The sequence below is a fragment of the Nicotiana attenuata genome, unplaced genomic scaffold (assembly GCF_001879085.1).
Source record: "Nicotiana attenuata strain UT unplaced genomic scaffold, NIATTr2, whole genome shotgun sequence".
Classification (NCBI taxonomy): Eukaryota; Viridiplantae; Streptophyta; class Magnoliopsida; order Solanales; family Solanaceae; genus Nicotiana; species Nicotiana attenuata.
The window spans coordinates 153,760-178,167 of record NW_017670912.1 but is presented as its reverse complement, the minus strand read 5'-3'; the positions used below and the strand labels follow the sequence as shown (position 1 = coordinate 178,167).

General features: G+C 38.0%; 1 protein-coding gene across 5 annotated transcripts; it reads right to left on the bottom strand.

Annotated features, from left to right (window-relative positions):
* Nucleotides 1-2,067: 2,067 nt before the first annotated feature.
* On the bottom strand, nt 2,068-8,640 carry LOC109244434 (polypyrimidine tract-binding protein homolog 2). 5 transcript variants are annotated; one of them, XM_019411525.1, is made up of 12 exons: nt 8,418-8,638; nt 7,097-7,301; nt 6,792-7,001; nt 6,586-6,646; nt 5,461-5,523; nt 5,271-5,344; nt 4,438-4,530; nt 4,112-4,169; nt 3,518-3,622; nt 3,334-3,415; nt 2,867-2,979; nt 2,068-2,713 (listed from the first exon to the last, which is right to left on the bottom strand). In XM_019411525.1, the coding sequence occupies exons 3-12, from the start codon at nt 6,827-6,829 to the stop codon at nt 2,363-2,365; spliced, it is 1,038 nt and encodes a 345-aa protein (XP_019267070.1). In that variant the 5' UTR covers nt 6,830-7,001; nt 7,097-7,301; nt 8,418-8,638; the 3' UTR covers nt 2,068-2,362. The 5 variants fall into 5 exon arrangements, with proteins under 5 accessions (XP_019267070.1, XP_019267071.1, XP_019267069.1 ...); XM_019411526.1 differs by having other exon boundaries at nt 6,586-6,643; XM_019411524.1 differs by lacking the exon at nt 6,586-6,646 and having other exon boundaries at nt 7,097-7,345.
* Nucleotides 8,641-24,408: the final 15,768 nt, after the last annotated feature.

The following is a 24,408-nucleotide window of genomic DNA, read 5'->3' as shown; positions in this document are numbered from 1 at the left end:
CACAGTTACCTAACAATATACCACTACAGTATACAATATACTATATGAGTATATATAGTTATACTGCAACAGTATACTATTATAGTATACAATATATTGTTATAGTATCCTATAATAATATGCAATATACTGTAACAGTATGCTGTAATAGTATACAAAATACTATAATAGTATAGTTATTACACGTAAATTGACTTGACTTTTCCCTTTTAATTTGCTTTAAGCTTTTACCCAGCGTGAGGGGCAAATTGAAAATGCAAAATAAAATAAAATATTATAGTATGATATATAATGTAATGGTATACTCTTACAATTAGATCCTTTAGAATTTTTGAAATTTTTACTGACAACTGATATTATTTCAGTATAATAATTGAATTAAATTTTTTTTAGCTCTTTGCATACAATTGTATCCATGTTGGTATAGCTATATACTATACTGGTATCATATGTTAGTTAATATTTTTTGGTTGTATTAGTTACATTTAATTGGTACACAATTTAATTTTTCTTTAGTAATAGTATAAAAAAAAAGAATAATAAAAAATAGTGAAAACAGTGAATGAAATTAGATTATGAAGAGAAAAAGAATATAAAAAAAAAGTTAAACGAAATTAGAAAAGGAAAAAAGAAAAAAATAAGAAGAAACCGAGAAAAAAGAAAAGGAGAAAAGAAAAGAAGCATAGAAATAAAAAAAAGAAATTGGAGNAGAAATAAAAAAGAATTGGAGAATAAAGAAAAAATTCCCCACAAAAACTACTATGGGTAGGAAATGTAATTAGTTTATGGGTAGAAAAACAAATGGGTAGACAAGGGTAAATAGTCTTGTTTTTGTGGGTAACTGTGTCAAAGTATACTCCCTCCGGTCCCTAATAAGTGACTTTTTGGCCTCTTTATTAGTCCAAAATAAGTGTCGTTTTACATAATCAAGAAGAAATTAGTTTTATTTTTTTTCAAAATTTGCCCTTATTTACCTATCCCAATGTGTCAAGTTAATAATATGTACATTTTAATAAAGGGTAATTTAGTCAAAATACCTTTTTTCTCTAGGAGTTAGCATTTTCTTAAAGAGTGTGCCAAATAGAAAAAAGTCACTTATATGGATCGGAGGGAGTAAAAATTTCACATTCATTTGATGTTATGACAAACATCAATTTTATGCTAAAGTCAATGGTGCACCCATAATCTTAAAATCCTAGATCCGCCCATAGCCCCTCTCTCTCTTGTTACAACTTATCAGATCCAACGACGGTGAAAATCTCTTGCTGGAAAACATCCAACCAGTAACCTCTTAATCTTCATACTCTAAAATCAACTTATAAAATGAAAACCACGCGAGAATCCTAATAGATCTGAAGAAACCAATAAAAAGTTTGATTAGGAAATTATACTTTCCAACAACTGAGGTCTACGAGGAGCAACACACAAGCATTGTGGATATATGTCATTAGTTCACCTTCTTCTTCTTGTTTCAAGCAGCATCGACAAGTAGTAGCTGCAAATTTCTCTTAAAAATGGCTTGATTCCAAACCCTCGAGGTTGGCCTGGTGGCAATAGACTTGAGCCTTGGGGTTTGCTCCCTTTCAAGGTCTCAAGTTCGAAACCCACTGGGTGCAAACAATTTCTGAGGGCCATCGGACTGGGTAAAACCTGAATTAACCATGATGCACTTGCGGGAAACTCCTTGCCGAGGGCCTGTGCACCCCCGGAATTAGTCGGGGCTCTTAGAGACTCGGACACCCGGTGCAGATAAAAAAAAATAAAAAAATGGCTTGATTCCAAATTTGGCGGAAATTTCATCGATAACTACTTTACTTGAACTCCAACAGTAGACCTTTTATTATCTCACATATTCTCAAGCTTACTTAAATTTACTCAGGTGAGAGGGGCTAGGGTGGGGCGAGTTATTAGGTTGGGTCGGTTGGATAAAATAAAGAGTGGGATGGGTTATTTTTTGTTCAACCAGGGGGTGCAATGTGTGTTTTCTAAGATATAGAAAGCAATCACAAGTATTTTCAATCAATCAATCAATCAATCAAGCCGCAGTATAAATATCTCAAAGCACACTGAAACCAAATGCTACGACCGTAATATAATTGATATATGGCACCCAATGAAAAGACAATTAAAAACGATTTGCACTACAGGTCGATGAAGTCTCTTCATAACAGTGGATGCCTACTAAGTGGTTTAGAAACCTTCCAATGACACCCAAAAGAAAAAGGGACTAAGATATAGAGAGGGAGACAGAAAACGAAGAACAAAGAAATGCAGTCTGGACCAAAATAATTAACATTTTGGCTTAGATCTCCTGCAACAAAATGTAATCCTGGTCTAGATAAGTTTGCGGTTCTCACTAGTGCTATTGTGGATGATATGGAGGCATTCCAGCAGAATGTGGTAGGCCGTTCTGTCCATGCATTGGAGGCATCCCATGACCCATCTGAGGCGGCCCACTTGCAGGCATAGAGTAAGGGTGATTATGCATCTGCATCGGTATTTGTTGAGGTGCAGCCCCAACAGGTGAGTTCCAGCCAGCTGAATGCTGAGGTGCAGCATGACCTTGTGGAGCTGGGGCATATTGTGTAGGCCCATTGTATGGATGAACACCTGTACCTCCTACTGGATGTGGTTGCTGCCCCAAAACCGAGGGTTGAGAGTTCAGCATAGGGACATTCGGGATTGTATAATCTCTGCTCCGATCATTATTTACCTGATATCAGACCAGGAAAACACGTGATTTTGTAGACAGCTTGTTCCAAATAGGCAAAAAACACAAAGAGATGGCTGACGCTAAAACTGTAGTAGCTGTTATAAATTACTCCTAGTATCTTTAGCAAATAAAGCGCTTTATGACCCTTTTTACCTTAATACTGAGATCAATGTGGCGAGAGTAGGAGATATGAAGCTTACAAAATCCTCCTTCATATATGGAATGTCCTTCCAGAGCTTCCTTTGCAACAACTGCTGTCTGCACATCTGCAAACACATTGCGTTTATTCTATCATTCAGCATACGAGCACTCTTAGTACTGAGGTAACCAGATTAGTTCCAGTTATACAAAACCAGTACAAGGTGACCAATTTCAAGAGGGTAACAATCCACGGTTTGGGTCAGATACAAGTACAGTAACCACTAAGTTTCTTCAATCAATATATCTAGACACTAATAAAAACAAAAGACTATAACTTCATTGCCGAATTCCCTATGCAAATACAGCTGAGAACCATCCTTGGCCTCTTTGCTAGAAATATTTTGAATCATCAAAACAAGCAACTACTGACTTTTTAGTGGAAAAACACACTTTGAAGAAAATGGAAATTTTCATCTGACCTGGATATTGTATTAGAGCCTGAACCCCACCATTCTTATCAAACATTGCAATCTTTAGCACAGGGCCAAAAGCTGAAAAAACCTGAATTCCACACATGAAGGGAAACAGATAAAGCAATAAGTAACTCAGGATTAAGGCCGAAAGAGAATGTACAGAAACTATCTTGCAACTGAAGTAGGGTACCATGTGTAGGACATCCAAGGTTACAGCATACTGCATGTTCTCAATGGAAGCTAGAAGAACATTACTCTCAGGCTCCAGCTTCTTCCCATCTAAACCCACACTAATCTGAAACGTGAATGGGAGAAATTTCAAAGAAAGGAAAGAAACCAGCATTTCATCAACCAGCTGCAAATGCACCCTAAGCACAGAAACATACGTGTACCAACCATACAAAGATAAGCACACAAACTGCTATACTCTACCAGTTAAATCATAACCTCCAGGAAAGATGCATTATCTTAAAGCAGCCCACAAATTTGCAAAATACGACATGAAAGCGTATTCTTTTCTGAAACGCTTGTACCTTTTGTGTAGAGGGAGTATATCTTGCCATACATACGTGGGCAAATTTGATAGATGAAGATGATTAAGCCGCACACTTACTTCGTACATATTTTTTAATACTGGTTCCGTGTTAGTTAATGAAGCTTTTGACTTATCAAAAAGGAAAATCCAGAATACACAAACAAGAAAGTAGGAAGACACAAATTAGAATCCTAACACATCCTCCCTTGCAACTAATGACCACACTAAGAGTTGTGACAAATTGATTACCTGACCACTTGCATCAATGGCTGAGGGTGCAACAGGAAGGAGAGGATTTGTGTAGTCCCTAAATCAAATCCATATGAAATGATTATTAAAGAGAGGAGAAAAGTAATCATTAGACTCCCAAAGAATAGGAAATAAAATGAGTATTAGTGATGAAGGCTAATAAAATGCAATATGTACACCTATTTTTCCCAAAATAGAACAAGCCATTTATCAGGAATGTTTGTTTAGCAAAAAAAGGGTGTGTGTGAAAGAGAGAGAGAGAGAGTGGGAGAGAGAGAGAGAGAGGGTGAGAGAGAGTGAGAGTGAGTGAGAGAGATCAGTTCTACCTGCTACGATGACTCTGAAACTTCACACTAAGATCAGTATGTGCAGAATATGTTATTTTGAGGGAGCAAGGTCCCAGTTCTGGAATCAAATACCTAAGGCAGAAGAGAACAACAATAGAGGTCAATAGCCACTCTCAAAAACACACACAAAAAATAGGACTAGCATGTAGTGATACTGAACAGCAGATGATGGGTATAAAGACAGAGCAGTGTTTTTTTAAAAAAATAATATCATAGTAGTCTTTGAATATGCACATCGAAACAGCTAGCTGACAGCAAGTCTAAGCAGAAGTCTCTTCTGGCCAGCACCTTTTAACCAGGATCAGCTAATATTTCTTAAGCTAGAAGATGCAAGCTCACGGGTACTAGTTATGAATAGGTTCTACAGCGACATTTAAAACTACATTTTTTAGCAGTACAACGGCCATAAAAAAGGGCAAACCGGTGCACAAAGCATCCCACATTCATGGAGGGCCCGGGGAAGGGCCGCACCCCAAGGGTGTGATGTAGACAGCCTACCCTAATGCAAACAGTAGTGGCTGCTTCTACAGCTCAAACCTGTGACCTATAGGTCACACAAAAACAACTTTAACGTTGCTCCAAAGCTCCCCTTCAACACAGGCCATATCACTGAAATTACAATGAACCTGAGGAGCGTTATGCGAACATAAAATGAGATATGGAATGGTCAAGGAACATGCGTGTACCCCTTCGGTAGATTCTTAAAAAAGCTCTTCAAAGATGTCGAGCCCCAATGTATGTGCACCACATCTACAGTAAATGATCCATAACAGTGCGCTACATTCCAATCTGAAATATAAATCCACAATCACCTGGGAATGCTTCTTCCATCAAGGGCATCCTTTGCAGAAGTGGCAGTTTCTGCATCAGAAAATTGCACTAGAGCCTGAAAAGGGTTCCAAGTAAGAGTGGTGGACTTGTCAGCTGAATCAGTGGTCTAGACTAGAGACATAAATAAGACCAATCAAAGTTGATAGAATCCAACTTCAGTAACATACTGACCTGGAATCCAGCAGTTTTCTCAAATGTAGTAATCTTATGGACAAATCCAAAAGCTGAGAACACCTGAAAAATAGGATTTTAAGTACAAAAAATCAATTGAAGGTAAAAACAAAATAAAAATTTGGGAACTTCTTAGATGTTATTTTGCAATTTCAATCATTGTTCTTGAATAAAGAAGTACAAGGTAACAGAAAAACCACCTAGTTTCAAATGATTACCAATTATATCTTCTCTCTTAAAGATATCAGTGAAGAATCTCCCTTTCAGAGATGAAACCTATATGTTGACCTAGAGAAAATCTCAAAAGCAAAAAGTACTTTTTGAAAAAGGTTGAAAAGAATACCACTCCTCTCATCTACTGCATCTGATGCAACCAAAACTATCAGACCACAGGAGACTGCATGATCAAATTAACATAATAACTTCAGCCATTCAGATATTCAGAACATTCATCAATCTTTCACTATAGCAATGGAGCTGATTTAGTGCCTCTGTTCAATAAAGCCTACGGCTTGACTTAGTGAAAATAAATGCAGCGTAGTCAACTGACGATCATCATTGCTGGGGTCTTCAGCAGTGATAAGTGACCTTAACTTCATCTATCCCATTCCATGAAGACGTCTTTTTTAAAAAAAAAGATCTTCTCTATGAACATTCCAATAATACCAAACAAGAAGCGAGGAGATGGAGACATATTTAAAGTATTTAATAATCTATTTACATTAAAAGATAGATTTAGGAAAAGATCAACACAAACAAGTAACGGAGAAAGAGGGTTTAGGCAACTAAATGACCAAGGACAGAGCATAGAGATTATCTCTTAGATTTAAGTGTAGCTCAACACTAAAATTTGAGTTATTTTAAATTAAAAGAGACGAACACACTATAACAGAACACTGAAATGCTGCATCGACTAACAAATGCCAGACGCACAAGTAACAATTTTGCCTCAGGTGACAAGATGTAGCAGCAAACATCATGCACATGCCAAAGAGAGTGTGCCAATTTTCAAAAGAAAAAGAAAAGAGAAACATCTGACACTCCAAGGGAAGTTGAGATAATAAAATTAAGAGAAGGGGTGAGAAAGAGCCAGTGCTAAGCAAAGGAGAAAGGAAACAAACACACATGCGCTCTTTCTCCCGATGCAATAAGCTGCCATTGCAGATATATCCTTGACATTGGCCTGCTGATCCATTCATATTCATGTCAAAGAGCACTCAACAAAGCAAGACAAACTATAACCTAATACTAAAACTACGTAGAAAACCTTTCTATGAAGAAGGTTTGCCATCCACCAAACAAATATGTGGGGAAGTAATATAATCACTTACCAAGTGTAGAACATCAATACTGACAAGGCGTGCGTCATCTCCCTCAATTGTTACCAACAATACATTTCCAGCTACATCGGCAGTAGTTTTGTTGTTCACTATCTCTTGTCTGTTGGAATACTGTAGGTAGACGGTTTTCCCTCGTACCTGAGCTGGTTCTGAGGAAGACGCATAGTACGATATCATTGCAATAGCTTGATTCAGTTCTGCCTACAAACAGTAATAGGTAGAAAACAAGACATGAAGTTAAGTATAGTTTCACTAGAAAGAAACAGAGATTTGAAGAAAAAAGAAGTTCAACTTACAAACTCTATAAATGCTTGATTTCTATTTGCTCCAACATTACACTTGGTGTTGACAACATTACCAAATGGCTTCCCCAATTCGATAAGTTCCTCCTCTGTGCACTCCCATGGTAAGTTTCTTAAATGTAGAACCTTAGAGGGAGGCTGTGTGTATCGGAACTGAGGCTGGCTAGATACAGATGACATTCCGGACCACAAACCCAAACTTCAACAAAAGCAACACAGATTAAAGCCCAACATGTAACACTCCTAAAAAACTAAAGAACATATTAGGCACATATACAAGATATTTACAAAATGCAATTTCATGTTCTAAATGTTCCTACCTCATCACTCAAGAACCAAATCTAGCTAAATGATACGAGTACATCAATCTAAACATCAAGCATGTTTATGAACGCACTCTGATCTACAGCAAATGAACCAAAAATTTAGAATAAGTTCAACTACTGTCATATACTATCTTGTCCTTTTTCAGTTTTCATCTCCGAATCTCTTTTCTTGAATGCTATTATACAATGCTTTTCCCAGTAGGTACGACGCAACCATAAATCACTCACCCCTTGTGTATTTTCTAACTATACACAGAGGGAAAACAACTAAGAAAGAATATAAGAATGGAACATACACTTGTTATCCTCTTTCATTGTGTAACATAACCATACTAGACAGTTCTTCCCCCATCCCAAACCCAAAAAAAGAACGGATTAAAAACCTATAAAGTAACACACCTCAATGAAAGAAAAAGAAAAGAAAGAATTACGATAGAATACCGGGGTGGGGGGTGGGGGGGGGTGGTTCTAGTAATAATACGTAGCTTGTGATGCATGGATTAGGCACATTACACGGGTTAGAACCCGTGCCACTAACAAAGGCTTGGGATTTAAGTGGAGAGGATAGAGAAGTGGACCCATTGTCCTGTGAGTTTCAGACCGTGCACCACTAGCTCTCTGGAATTGCTCGGTTATAAAAAAATTAGGATTTAATAGCAAAACTACCAAAGAGGAAAAGAAATACAAGCAATACAGCATTTCACAATAAGAAATTAACGTCATCAGCAAAAAGACACCAACTTTATCATCAACCGTCCACAAATCCGACAAAATTGCAGCGGTAAAAACTCAAAAGCGTACAATCCCTCAAGTCAACAACAGATAGAACAAAAATAAAAAGGGCACTGGAATTTTTCGTTTCGGGGCCAAAAACGGTTATAAATAATCGAAAGCACAGTCGGTTATAAAGAACAATTCAAGATTGAACAATAACAGCTAAAAATAAAAGCAAACGAACAAAAACAGAGACTTTTCTCAATGAGGCGTACCTAGCAAGGCGGTGACGAGAACAGGACAGGATTTTCTTCTGCTATCAACGGAGACGAAAGGACAGCTTTGGCACGGAAAGAGCAATGGATCTTGATAGCTGACTGTTGAAGGGGCAGAGACCTGAAGGCATCAAATACAGGATGAGGTACAAAGCCAAGGGCGAGGTCCGAAAAACACAAAAATGAATGTAGGGTGTAAAAGGAATAAAACTGAAAAAGAGTTATTAAAAGGAAATGAAAAAGTGGAGAAACATATCATAAAATGTGCTATTTGTTATAAAATATTGAATTATGGTGGATGTTAATAACCGCCAAAGGATTAATGTTCACTACTCTTATGGAATTATGATTGTAACTCCATAATCTCCCAAATGATCTTCCTCCATGATGTCAAATGCTTATAGCATGTTTGGCCAAGCTTCTAAAATCAATTTATTTTAAGAAATGCTTTTATCAAAAGTACTTTTCAAAAAAGTGCTTTTGGTGATAAACAGTTTGTGTTTGGCTAATTAATTTGAAAAGCACTTTTGAACAGTAATTAGTGTTTGCCCATGCTTTTAAAAACTACTTCTAAGTGCTTCTCAGAAAAGTGCTTTTGGAGAGAAGCTACTTTTTTCTGCTTTTCAAAAAACTGTCTTTTGCTTCTCCTACAAAGCTTACTTTTTCCTTACTAAAGTCGTTGGACCTAAACTACCTACTTAAATTTTTTTAAAATAGCTATTTTCGGAACCAAAAAAGCTACTTTCGACCAAAAAGAAAACGTCTGGNATGAGAAGTGATGTTATATATGCTTGAAAAATACACTTGAATACATGGAAGAAATAAGAATCTCTCATCTTTTTCTCTTAGCTTGTTTTTCCTTGTTTTATACTATTGCTTTGAGCTATACTGTAGATAATTATATTATGGATTTTCCATCTACAAATAAATAATTAAATAAGTTTAAATTGAGGTATTAATATATTTATCAAAAATTTGGATTCAAGAAGGTGTTGTCTTATGCTGAGTTAATTTTCCATCTTTGTTGTTGTTATCGAGGCTTTATAAACGTCGTGTGGAGCCTTGGGGTATTTGCTGTAAAATTAATTGATTTTGTTGTAGCTTTGGAATCCGTTGTGGCCTATGCGCAATTGTGATATGAATTATTGTATTGGGTTGTTATGATAATATCCGTGTAAATTGTTGTGAGATTTGAGTTATTATTATAAGGGCATAAGGGTGGCATTTCACTGTTGATATTATGTGGGTATAAGGGTGGCATTTTACTATGGTTATGTGTGTTGGGATATTGTCTGAGCGGAGTGATAAGGGTGGCTATTAAACAAAACGATAAGGGAGGCTAATGTACGAGCGATAAGGGTGGCTATAAGAGAGATAAGGGTGGCTATATGAGCGATAAGGGTGGCTATAGATATTGTCAGGACGGAGGGATGAGGGTGGCTATTATAAGAGTGATAAAGGTGGCTATAGGAGAGATAAGGGTGGCTATTGTCAGGGATGATATGTGATGAGGTGGGAGTAATATGTTGGTGATTTTTATGTGATGTTGTGATTTCTTTTATATATTGTGCAAATTTATCTTATAAATTAAGTAAATTTGAAAATAGTTAGATAAATGGTGAAATTATGAGTCTATGGCTATTGCCGGGTGGATTATGATATGGGCACAAGGTGCCAAGGAAATATGATGATTTTATTATTGGCACGTGAATTGTCCGTGCAGTTATGATATAAAATATGGGCACGAGGTGCCGTGGATATATAATGCATTTGCACGTGAATTGTCCGTGCAGTTGTGATATGAAATGTGGGCACGAGGTGCCGTGAGTAAATGATGATGATATTGGCACGTGAGTTGTCCGTGTGGTTGTAATAGAAATATGGATACGAGGTGCCGTAGAAATATGAAAGCGGGTTGAGACCCGTATTATTTATGATTATGAAATGAGGCGTCACAAGGTGACTTTTACTTGAAAGAATTATATACAAGATTATTTTTTTGAAAGAATTATATTCGAAAGATGTTTATTTGAAAGATATTTATTTGAAGGAAGTATATTTGAAATATATTTATTGGAAAGGATTGTGATCTAAAGATTATTATTTGAAAAACTTATAGGTGAAAGATTTATATTTGAAGGACTTGATTAATTGGTTGCACTTGTATTTCATTATTTATTTAGCAATATTTATTTTGTCGCCTTGTTATTTATATCACTGGTTGATTATTGTTGTTATCACTACTATTAGTTGTCCCATCATTTTTATATGCCATCTTGCACAGGTTATTAGACTAGTGAGTGTCTTGACTGTACCTCGTCGCTACTCCACCGAGGTTAGTCTTGATACTTACTGGATACCGACTGTGGTGTACTCATACTACACTTCTACATATTTTTGTGCAGAGCCAGGTATTGTAGATATCGGACTCGGACATAGTTAGAGTGTGATCGCAAGGATTTAAGATAGAGTTGCTTGATCGTCGCAGTCCCTTGGAGTCTTTCCATTTTATTGTACTGTCAACTTTTATTCGAACAGTATTGTATATTCGATCCTTGATATCCTTGTATGTATTCAGTTAGAGTTCGTGACTCAACATTACCGGTCTTGGGAGGTTGTTGAATATTTCCGCTGTTGGTTTCAATTATCTATTTCAAAATAAAAATGGCTTTAATTATTATTATAATCGACTTACTTAGTCTTAGAGACTAAGTGCTATCACGATGCCTGTGGTGGGATTTTGGATCGTGACAAGTTGGTATCAGAGCTCTATGTTCATAGGTACTACGAGTCGCGAACGAGTCTAGTAGAGTCTTGCGGATCGATACAGAGACATCTGTACTTATCTTCGAGAGGCTAAAGAACTGTTAGGAAATTTCCACTCCTTTCATTCTTGTTGTGCGCATTTGTTGATTGTGGAATTTGAGCCTTTGTATCTCTATTCTCTCACATATGGCGAGGACACGTGCTACCGGGTCAGCTGAGCAGACACCCGCGCATAGTGCTAGGAACATAAGAGGCCTGGGCCGAGGTAGAGGCGAGAAAGGGCACATGGCACAACTAGAACACCGGTTAGAGGAGCAGTTGAGGAGCCGCCAGTAGCTCTAGTTGGGGGACAGGCACCCGAGATACATGTTGTTACCCCCGGACTTCAGGAGACTTTAGCACAACTCCTGAACATAAATGGTACATTAACTCAGGCGGGATTGATCTCAGTTGCACCAAATATTTCACTGATTGGGGGAGTAGCTTAAAATCCTACAGCCCGTACTCCAGAGCAGCGGGTTAAATTGGTCAGGTTCCGGGTGTAGTACCGGTACAACCTGTTATTCCGGTTCTGCCTGAGGTCAGGTCAGAGGCATCAAAAGAAGAACAAAAGAGACTTGAGAGATTTAACAGGCATAGTCCACCTATTTTTAGTGGCACAACTGCTGAGGATGCTCAGGGATTTCTAGAAAAGTGTCACCGTTTTCTCCGCACCGTATTGTGGAAGTGAGCGAAGTTGCTTTTACTACATTTCAGGTGTCAGGGGCAGCGTATTAGTGGTGACAAGTCTATGAGGAAGGTAGACCAGCCGTTGCAATACCACCAACTTGGTCTCAATTTTCAGAAATATTTTTGAAAGAGTTTGTTCCTCAGACTCTCCGAGATGCGTGGCGCACAGAGTTTGAATGATTGCGTCAGGGCACTATGATGGTGTCAGAATATGCCATCAGGTTCAGTAAGTTAGCTCGTCATGCACTTGTTTTGGTTCCTACAATCAGAGAGCGAGTCTGCAGGTTATCGAGGGGATCGATTATGATCTTAAAATATGTATGGCTCGAGAGTTGCAGACTGACATTCCATTCCAGCATGTAGTAGAAATTGCCAGGACGTTAGAACATGTTCGAAGTGAGGAAATAGAGTAGAACGTGTTCGAAGTGAGGAAATAGAGTCTAAGGAGGTCAAGAGGTATCGAAATTCTGGATGATTCAGTGGATTCTACTCTGCCGCTAGCACTCATTATGGCGGAGGCTCGGGCAGTCGCTCAGCCCAGTCCGCAATTGAGAGTACTCGTAGTGCTCCAGTTAATATTTTTGGTACACCACCGGCACGAGGTTCTTATAGTAGTTATTCCAGTTATTCGGCACAAACTCAGTATGAGCAGCCGCGACCTCAGAGGGGTTGTTATGAGTGTGGTGATACTAGGCATATCATGAGAGATTGTCCCAGACTTGGGAGAGGTAGATTTCATCAGAACACTCAGGCTACGGGCCCCAATGCAGTTACTACCCCACATGCACAGCTAGTTAGGGGTGGGGGATAGGCGGGTAAAGGGCACCCTCGAGGGGGAGGCCCAGCCCGTTGATATATTCCTATGATTATGGCCGAGGCCTCTACACCAGATGGTGTCGTTACAGGTACGATCCCGATTTGTTATAAAAGGATATGTTTCCTTAATTTGATTCGGTTCTGAATATTGAGGCGAGTCCTCCTTTATGCTCCACTTATGGGTGAGTTTCGTAATATTGTGACTCACTTATATAATTATTCCTGTTGGGAGATTTGATGATGTTAACTTGTGCCTATCATTTTTGTTTTGTACACTATTAAGGGCTTTGGGTCCAAAAGTGACTCTCTATTACTCACTACGGTGAGTTTTGATATAAACTCGGGATAGTTTGATTAAAATTTATGAAATTTATGCCCTACCGGTATGTGGGTTCATTTTGTGTTGTAAAATTCTCTCACGGAATTTATTAAAAAGAAGAAGGAAAGGGAATGAAAATTTTCAGTTAGCACAATGTGCAAAAATACTTGTGATTCAGAGTTGAGGACAAGATCCGCGCAATATTTATATAATGTGAAATATTTAAACCGGGCTACAAAATGCGGTGGAAGTTATATAAGGATGAGGTCCTTGTGGTGAAAAATTTATGTGTTTAAATTCTCCCTTTGTGAAATTAAAATTTGTACTATAGTATTAATAGGGAGTCATGCCTGTTAGGCTTATTTGATAATTCTTTTATATGTTTCTGTGCATATTTAGCCATATTTATATTGAGTTTTAGTCTACGAAGTGAGTGCCCAGACGAAGTTAAATATGACTCGTTAATTTAGGTAAATAATTATGAGGTCTCCATGTCTCACGTGTTGCTGTCAGTGTTGTAAAAAAATTGAAACGAGATTTTTGGTTAATATGGAATTAATTGGGGATGCTGGAATCAATTATGAACAACTATTATGACCAGAGATGTGGTTATGGGCATACATATGATGTGTGCGTATGCACGAATTACTACAACTGGTTGAGACTAACACAGTGTGTTAATATGAAAATCAGGCCTTTTTGAAATTAATTGGAGTGTAAGAAATTGGCTTTAAAAATTCTAAACGAGGATAAAGAAATAATCTCAACTGAGATGGTGTTATCGGACCCATGTTAAAATTGCGGTGACGTAGAATCACCTGCGAGTATGTATGTAATAGTACACTCAATAATTTTGATGTCCTCAAAATAATTCTTGGCACGTTCGAGGACGAACGTATGTTTAAGAGAGGGAGAATGTAACAACCCGACTTGCCGTTTTAAGAATTTACGCCCCGTTCACCGACTTAATGTCTCGAGCATCTTCGTAATATGTATTATCACCCGCGTGTGTGGTCGAGTTCGGTTTTCGGAAGATTCAGAATTAAATTTAAAGAACAATTCTCATTTTTGAAGCTTAAATGGAAAGAGTTGACCGGAGAGTTGACTTTTGAGCAAATGACCCCGAAATGGAATTTCGATGATGTCAATAGCTTCATATGGTGATTTTGGACTTAGGCGTATGTCCGTATTTGGATTTGGAAGTCTGTAGGACAACTCGACGCGGCAAAAGTTGAAAAATAGAAGATTTTTGGAGAGTTTGACCAAAGGTTGAATTTTTGATAACGAGGTCGGATTTCGATTCCGGAAATTGGAACAGCTCCATTATGTCATTTATGATTCGTTGCAAAATTTGAAGTCATTCCGGATTGATTTGATACGTTTTGGCGCAAAATATAGAATTTAAAAGATTTGAAAACTCATAATTCGATTCGAGGTGCGACTTGTAATTTTAGCGTCGTTTGATGTAATTTGGGACCCCGAGTAGGTCCGTGCTATATTATGGGACATATTGGTATATTCGGACGAGGTTCCGAGTGGCTCGGATGAGTTTCGGACGGGATTCAGATTGTTTGGTGACTTGCCAAAGCTGTTGGAAATTTCTGCTGCTTAAACTGTTTCTGGACAGCAGCTGGTGCCTTCGCTTCTGTGGAAGATTCGTCACAGAAGCGACCTCGCAAAAGCGAGGAAATTGTCGCATAAGCGACTGGAAAAGGGAGCTGGGTAGAAGCTGGCTTGAACTCGCAAAAGCGGACATTTCTGCGCACCTGCGATCGCAGAAGCGCAAGTAAGAACGCAAAAGCGGAAGCTGGCGGCTTGGTGGTTTCTCGCAGAAGCGAAATTTCTTTCACACGTGTGACATCGCAGGCGCAAAAAATCTGCCCGCAGGTGCGAAATTGGGCAGAAACATAAGGACCAAAAATCAGTCACTTTGCCATTTTCGATTGAGATTTTGGAGTTCAGATTTTGGGCGGTTTTTGAGGTGTTCGTCACGACTTTGACTTGGGTAAGTGTCCTATATCCGAAATTGATTATATTTCATAAATCCATGGTTATATTCATCATTTAATTCGAATTTAAATTGAATAAATCAAGATTTTTGCAAAAAACATTTCAAGAACGAAAATTTAAGATTTTGAGGTCAAGTTGTTATCGGAATTTGATAAAATTGGCGTGGTTAAACTCGTATCAGAATGAGTGTTCGGATTTCGTGAAAATTCTATCGGGTTCCGAGGGGTGTACCCCGTGTTGACTTTTGGTTGACTTTTTAGAATAAAATTGTAAGTCGACGTTTTATTATCCGGAATTGTTTTCGATGAATTTTAATGAAGTTATACAATTAATTTGGATAGATTTGAGCTATCCGAAGGTCAGTTCAAGCAAGAAGGCGATTTTGGAATATCGGCCTAATTTCGAAAAGGTAAGTATCTTGCCTAAGCTTGAGTGGGAGAATTACCCCTTAGACATCGAGTCTTATGTGCCATTTATGAAATGTGAAAAGCCGTGTACGCGAGGTGACAAGTACGTACTCGGACTTAAATGTGCAAAATTTATTGGGTTAAAGTCTTAGGCATTTTCGTGTAGTAAACTGGATAATTGTTGGCATTTATTAAATCCTCTACTTGTCCTGCCTTAATCCGTGTTTGTCAAATTTATTTTTATATGATAATTTTGTGTGATTGTCACTTGAATTTTTATGCGAATTCCGTGTGGTTGTTGATTTGGTATTTCCTGTAAATAATTATATTATGGATTTTCCATCTGCAGATAAATAGTTAAATAAGTTTAAATTGAGATATTAATATATTTAAAAATTTTGGATTAAAGAAGGTGTTGTCTTATACTGAGTTAATTTTTCATCCTTGTTGTTGTTATCGAGGCTTTATATACATTGTGTGGAGCCTTGGGCTATTTGTTGTGAAATTAATTGATTTTGTTGTATCTTTGGAATTGGTTGTGGCCTATGGGAAATTTGTGATATGAATTATTGTACTGGGTTGTTGTGATAATATCCGTGTAAATTGTTGTGTGATTTGAGTTATTATTGTGAGGACATAAGGGTGGCATTCCACTTTTCATATTATGTTGGTATAAGGGTGGCATTTCACTGTGGTTATGTGTGTTGGGATATTGTCTGGGCGGTGTGATAAGGGTGGCTATTAAACAGAGCGATAAGGGAGGCTAATATAGGAGAGATAAGGGTGGTTATAGATATTCTCAGGGCGGAGCGATGAGGTGCCGTGGATATATAATGAAAATGATATTTGCATGTGAATTGTCCCTGTAGTTGTGATATGAAATATGGGCACGAGGTGCCATGAATAAACGATGATGATATTGGCACGTGAGTTGTCCATGTAGTTGTGATAGAAATATGGGCACGAGGTGCCATGGAAATATGAAAGTGGGCTGAGACCCGTATTATTTATGATTATGAGGTGTCACAAGGTGACTTGCGATCCAATTCTATAATAGGCCATGATGGTGCCTAACGTCGCCGATAGGCAAGCCAACTGTGAACTAGCCACGTGATTTCCTTTTTTTAATAAATTTTTCCAAGTGATTAAACTTTCCTTAAATTAAATGGATTTAAGAAATAATAGATCTAAAATAAATAACACGAAAGCAACTGAGTGCAATCATAATCATAGAATAAACCGAAACCACAAGTCTACTAGTGTGTGCCAAGACCTGGTGTCACAAGTATATGAGCATCTAGTAAAATATACAAAAGAATACTAGTCTACTGTCCGAAGTGATAGACAGAAAAATACAATCAAAAGAAAGACTCCGACTGCTGCAGAACGGGCTCAGAAGGCAGCTCACCGTGAAGCCTTGAAGTGGTAATCAAGTGTGCGCGTCGGACTGATATCAAGATGCACCTGTCTCAGATCCTGCACATTAAGTGCAAAAGTGTAGCGTGAGTACATAAACAACATGTACCCAGCAAGCATCTAGTCTAACCTCGAAGAAGTAGTGACGAGGGATCGACTTCGACACTTACTATGGGCCAAGAATATATAATAATATGAAATTTTGATTAAACATGATATATATATAAGTGACAATAGAACTCAGAGCAAGAAATAAATAACACATTCTTTCACCGTTAGTAAGAACCAAATCACTTCATTCATTTAACCATGTAAGCTTTCAAGCCAATGAAACAATATCAAATATAAAGGGGCTTCCAGTATCATTATGCACGAATTATGCCGAGGACTGTCGCACCCCCTTTTTCCTTTCCTCGCGGAGGAATCGGGTTTATGACATTTTGGTATGGGACAACTCTTTCCTTTTGGGAAAGGGGGTTTGCATTTTTGAAGAGTCGCCACATAACGATTTAAGGTGCGTTAGGGCACCTATAAGGTTCATCTATAACTACGTTTGGTAACCAGAGATAGGGTAAGGGCTTGAAATTATCCTAAGGGCAAGGTGTTAGGCACCACTCAGATCCACTAGTGTGGTTCCCGACCAGACATTTTCTTGTGAGTTTGTACCATTAGCAAGTAAACAAGTATAACTCAAATAGTAGGGGATTTAAGTTTAAACACACAAGTGTAAGAAAACAACTAATGAAAAAAGCTAGGTTTTGAAAAGGATTACAAGTTAAGCATATTTGCGAATATAAAGGGGTGTCCGAGGTTTGTTTATAATATGGATCACATCAATGCAATACCCGGTATGACACTCCTCAAAGAGGGGCTACGCGTGGTATTGATGCATCGATCATCATATCCATATCTACCCTTTCCCGCCCCGTGAAGGTAAGTAAAGCGAGGGTGGGTCTCGACCCTTATTGCATGCTGTTACCCGTCCCTTCCTATCAGTCGCGGAGGAATTTAGGACTCCTATCCTACAAGAAGGAGGTTCTAGGCAGACCTCAGGTTTAAAGGCAAAATACTAAAACGACATACAATAACAAGTAGGACTTTAATTAAGGGGAGCATGGAAGGCAAACGAAAGGCTCAAATACTCCTCCACAGGTAATGCACATAGACAGCATGACTCATACACAATTAGGTCCACATTCAGATCCTAACAAGGTTTTTAAAATGATAACAGTGAATTGGATTTACCACATGACTCAGAAAAGAAGTCCGAATCAGGTTTGCCTACTGATTTTGGGCCTGTTAATCGTTAAGCAATACACACAAAGAGGCAGTTTCCAGTTTTATAAGAGATTGGATACCTAAGGCTTGCCTAAGCATTTACCAGAACCATTTAGAAGTTCAGAAGTCGTTTTTGCCTAAGAGCATGCTGTTCTAGGTGTTATAAAATGCAAGGATTGCTACCAGTTTATCTTAAATCGGATAATCTAATGTGAAGCTGTTTTTTTACCTCTTTTATAATCAGCAGTTTACACTAAGTGTGAATGCAAGTACGAATGAGATCCTAAAATATGGTATCTAAGATGCATGTATAAAGCTCATGATGGTTTGTATGCAGCATTTCCTAAAGCAGCATTTCTAAATGCAGAAAAGGATTGCAGAATTTCCTAAAGCAGGATTTCTAAATGCAGAAAAGGTTATAACATTATAGAGCATGTTGTCAAGTATGCAAGAGTAGCAATCTTTGTTTTAATAACCCTTTATCCTAAAGCAGGATTTCTAGATGTACATGGCAGTGCATAACATAATAGTAAAGTGCTAATCATTAGCAGATTTCAACACATGATGTTGTGAGGGTGCACATGCTGAAACAATAAACATGGGATCTTAAGAGCATGATTTCTAATGCATGTATGAACCCTAAGCATGGTTTCTATTGCGCAATTAGGAACATAAATCTAATAACATGTTTTCTACCCTTAATAACTATAGCATGCATATTTACCCCATCCTTTTTCACTAGCCGACCCCAATACTTGTTTAGAACAAGTTATTACAAACCAACATTGAAATGAATTACATAAGTATCAATGAAAAATAAGAAGTTACTCTATAGGAGGCCTGATCAGGACTTCCTCCCTGAGTTATGTAATAAATCGCTTCAAGTGCCAAGATTTGTTCCATTGTCTTTCTCATATCCGGGTGTGTCAGAGTTCCCTAAGGATCTGAAAGGATCCCGGGCAGTGCTCACACCCAGATTTCATAGCCAAGATAGAGTAAGTGCAGTGTAGAAAGGCCAACTTTTATGTGTCCAAGTTCAGAGGGAGCTCCAGGGTCCCAAGGCAAGACTCACACAAAAGGGGCAGAACCTAGTAGTCTAAGAGTATATGTGAGAGTGCTTGACATAGATTTAAAAGAGTTGAGTTGGAAACAGTTTTGAAAGGGGAAGGGGATAGGAGCAACAACAACTTGGAACAAGCCAACACACACAAAACAAGTTAAAAGAATAGTACAGTTTCAGAAGTTACAAGCAGGGAAGTAGGGGTTGGGGACATAGAGGGCCCAAATCAGAAACACCTAAACACGGCTGAGAGGAGGTGCATATAGACCAGCAAGTACAAAGAACAAGTAGGGACTGATTGGTCTCCAGAACACAAACAATTACTTCAAAGAGTTAACAAGAGAATCATGCGTGAAATTAGAATAGTAACAAGACATAGGGACAGGGTATGGGAGTAGTCATGCAGGGGTCTATTACACATAATTAGTCATGACTTTTAACCAAGTACCTTAGGAAACATACTAGTTGAGGGACATAAACATGCACTCAAGTAGACATGCTGATTACATTTGAACAAGAGAGGGCAGAACTTAAGCATGCTGAGTAAAGCAGTAGACAAGAAGTGCAATTAAACAACATGAGTCATTAAGTCAGTGTAGAAAGAGACAGGGATTGACAAACAATGGAGCACATAGAGTTGAGTTTCAGAATTGAACTAGGAACATACCAGTTAAGGAAGCAAAGTGCAGAAAAAGTAAAGCAAGTAGAGTTCCACAGTCTAGCCTTGGCTTTCAGCCGGCTAGACAAGCAATAGCATAAGTAGTAGAAAAAGAGAGAGTTTTGAGTGTGTATGTGTGTGTTCTGAACTTATTGTTCGTGTCTAAGACTGTAGAAGAGAGTCATTTATATAGTGGTTTGAAAACTAGTTCAAATAAGGCAAGAATCAATTCTTCAGTAATTATGGAACTCAGCATAAAAAATTGGTTCGAATCTCCCTTTGATTAAGGGAGTCAGTGTGAATGGTAAAAGGGCAGGTGACAAGTAAGGAAAGAATCATACACGACTGGAGTATAACAAGTAAGGAAAGATTTCAAAAAAATAGTACCAGTATAGAATAGGTAACTAAGGCTAGGTTCAGAAGGTTTTCAAACTAAGGAGACAATCAGTAGCAACGCAGACAAGGCAAGGAGAATTAATTAAGGTAAGCAACTAATCAAATCAAGTGGAAAGGTAGGGGTCGAGATTCGGTAGCATAGAGTAGGACCAAATTCCTAAAGCCCTGATTAAGGACACAACTTAGTAGAAAAATAAGTATCATAGCAAAATAGGGTAAGGAAATCAATCAGCTTAACAAACGGGCTAAGTTTTTTTTAGGGTTTTTTGAAAGAAAATTTTCAATCACCATGGATTAAGGAAACCTGACTTGATCAAAAGGGAGTCATGACTCTATACTTTCAACATATAAATAGAGGAAGTCCACAGATGTAGCAAGAAAACATATTTGAAGCATAGTCACAGAAAGAAGCAAAAGATGAACAAATAAAGTGAACACAGTCATGCAAAAGCGACATAAGTAGGCTAAGGATTCAGGAAAACATATTCGAAGCAGGGTAATCTCAGGACTCAAGTAAGCAGGCTAACATACAAACACGGAGTAAAGAAAGCATGCTAACACTCAGAGAGGCAAAGTAAGAAAAATTACAGAAACAAAGTAAAGAGAATCTTAAAAGAAAGGGCTTTTAACAGAGTCAAGTTAAAAGTAGTAAGAGCACAAAATCGATCAAAACAAATAAGGGAAAGGGTTTAATCATAACGAAATCAGTTAGAACATGCGTAAAAGAACTCCGAGAAACCCTAGTTTTAGAAAAGAATGACTAAAATCGAAATAGTCAGTTAAAAAATAGGAGATTTTATAGGAAAAAGCTTGATAATACTTGAATCATCTCAGATCTAGAAAGATCTGAGAAGAATCGAACAACAGTGACTTTAGGGTTTCGAAAAATAGCAAAGGTGAAGAAAAATCGGTTAAAAAACTCATGGATACACCTAGATCTAAGATAGATCTAAAGAAAAGTGAAAAATCTCAAGAGCTAGGGTTTCAGAAAACCTTGAGAAGATGAGAAAACTTTAGAACGTTACCGGTTTTAGCCGGAAAAGTCATGGATCCTACTCGAACAACCATAGATGGCCGAAAAATGGCATGAAAGACCATGGATAGACTCTCGGAGAGTTTTGAACTAGGTCTGGACTAGATCTCTTCGAGATCCTTCCATGAAATCACAAGACGTAGGAGACAAGCATATGTCTCAAACAACCCCGGGAACCCATGAATCGAGTGAGGATCGAAGGGATTAGGTAGGTTTTAGGTGGCGGCGACTAGGGTTAGGTTTAGGTCTCAGAGAGAATTAGAGGGGAAGGGATTCAAAGGCAGCTCAAATAAAAAATGGGGTAGGGTTTTGGGGGGCCGTTGGGTTTAAAAAGGTCAGGAACAAGGGATCTGGGAGATCAACGGTCAAGATTAGAGAGGGTAGTTCGAGTTTCGGGTTTGGGCATGGGTTAAAAGGCGTGGGTCGGGTTTTAATTATAGAATTGGGCTGGAAATTGGGGCCCTGATTTGGCTATAATTGAAAGCCCCTTTTGGCTATAATTTAAATAGCCAGTTTTTCCCTTTTAAATTTATAAAAATAGTAAATAGTTTCTAAAAAAAATAATTTAAAGTGCTAAAATGATTTAGAATACATAATTAGCAATTTAAAAATACAGGATCCAATTTTATGCGTATAAAACATAATTAAATCTTAAAAGGGCTAATATTGTAATTATGTGCAATTTAACTTTAAAAATACTAAATGTAATTATAAAAATATGTAAAAATTACCTTAGCCATATTTTGGCATAAATATAGAAATCCAATAGATGAATTATAAAAAATAATAATTTTGGAAATAATTATTGGGGATTTTGTGGATAAAAAGGGAGAAAATAAATCAATTTAAAATTCTTAAAATTATGAAAAAAAAATAATAAAAACCTTGGACATGCTTATATANAAAAATCAATCAATTTAAAACCCTTAAAATTATGGAAAAAATAAATAAAACCTTGGGCATGCTTATATATGCATGTATATGCTATTTTGAAGGTATTTTGCATATTTAAAATATATAGGAAAAAATTGGGTATCAACAAGGACGTACGGCCCGATCCAAATATACATATACATATACTGTGTGCGCTACCGAGGATCAAACGGCACGAACCCTAGATGCATCTATTAACCTGCCGAGGCGAACGGCCCGCTCCCATGAGAGTAGTGGTAATTTACCCCGCTTGCGGAATATAGTTGCGACGCGGTTGAACATAGATTTTTCAAGTTATCATAATATCGCTCAATTCTTTCCAAAATAAGAAATTCAACTAGAACTTTTAAATATTGAAATCCTCAACCTCAGCTCTATTCAAGGCAATTAATAAGCATAATCAAAATAAACCGTGTCAACAAAGCATGCTGTGAACCTAAAGCTACCCGGACATAAGCATGAATAGTAGCTACTTACGGACTCTCGTCACATCGTGCGTACGTAGCCCCCACAAATAGAAGAACATATTAATTTAGTTCACCTATGGGGTTGATTCCCTCTTACATGGTTAGAAAAGAGACTTACCTCGTTTTAAAGCCTATTTTTCGGTCCAAGATTGAGCTCAAATCCCCAAATTCGGTGCCAACAACTCAAAGCTAGTCAAATGTTATATAAAATAATCAATACATGCTCAAAAGTTCATATCCTAGCTATCAAAGTGATTTTCCAAGCCTATTTGAAGAATTCCTAAAATTCACCCCCGGGCCCACGTGCTAGGATTCCGGAAATTTTTGAAGAAAGTTGTTATCCATAACCTCATGGATTCAAATATATGATTTTTACTAAATTCCATAACCAATTTCGTGGTCAAATTCCATTTTTATCCAAAACCTAGGCTTTTCATCTAAACCCTTGTTTTTCACAAATTTTTACAGGTTAATCTACCCCTAATTTATGTAATTAACTCATGCTGTGTAGAAATTACTACCTCAAAGTGCTAGGTGAAAACCCTCTTCCAAAAGCTCCAAAAATCGCCCAAGAGATGAAAGGAAATGAGCTAAATGGTTTAAGTCCCGCATTTAATAATGTTGTGCACAGGTCGCAGACATCGCATTTGCGACACCTGGTTCGCAAATGCCACAAATCCATCACAAATGCGAACATGGGCTCTCACATCCAAGGTCGCAAATGCGACCAAAGAGTCGCAAATGCGAACACTGCCCAACTCAGGATTTTTCGCAATTGCGAAGCCTTCCTTGCAAATGCGAGGTTCGGAAATTTGAGGTTTGAAAATGCGAACAAATTCTCGCATTTTGCGATACCCGCAATAGTAGCCAAGAAACACCAGAAACTGATGCTTTTCTCATCCTCTCGAACGTTCGAAACTCACCCGAGGCCTCGGAACTCCACACCAAACACCCACACAAGTCTAACAACATCATACAAACTCACTCGTGTGATCGAAATACAGAAATAACATAAAAAACAACGAATTGGACGCCAAAACGCATGGATTAACTCATGAACTCAAAAACTTCTAAAAATACTTCCGCGCGTCCGATTCCTATCAAATCAACTCGGAATGATGCCAAATTTTGCGTCAAGTTTTAAATGATATTATAGACCTACTCCAACTTCCGGAACTGGAATCCGAACCCGATATAAGAAATTCCACCCTCGGTCAAACTTTCCAACTTTCGCCAACGACCTACGGACCTCCAAATCCACTTTCAGGCGCGCTCCTAAGTCTAGAATCACCATACCGAGGTATTCCCAGGCTCGGAATCCCAAACGGACGTCTATAATGTAAAAATCCACTTCAACCCAAACTTATGAAATTCACCCAAAATGCCAACTTTCACTATTAGGCGCCGAAACGCTCCCGGGGTCATCCAAAATCCGATCCGAACATACACCCAAGTCCGAAATCATCATACGAACCTACTGGAACTGTCAAATCCCGATTCTGAGGTCGTTTACTCAAAATATTGATCGAAGTCAAACTTAGCCTTTTAAGTCATCCTTAAGGAACCAAGTGTTCTGATTTCAACCCGGCCCCTTCCAAATCACGAACTAACCATCCCCGCTAGTTATGAAATAGTAAAATCACGTACGAGAAGTCTTATTTAGGGGAACGAGGTTCTAGAAAGCAAAACGACCGATCGAGTCG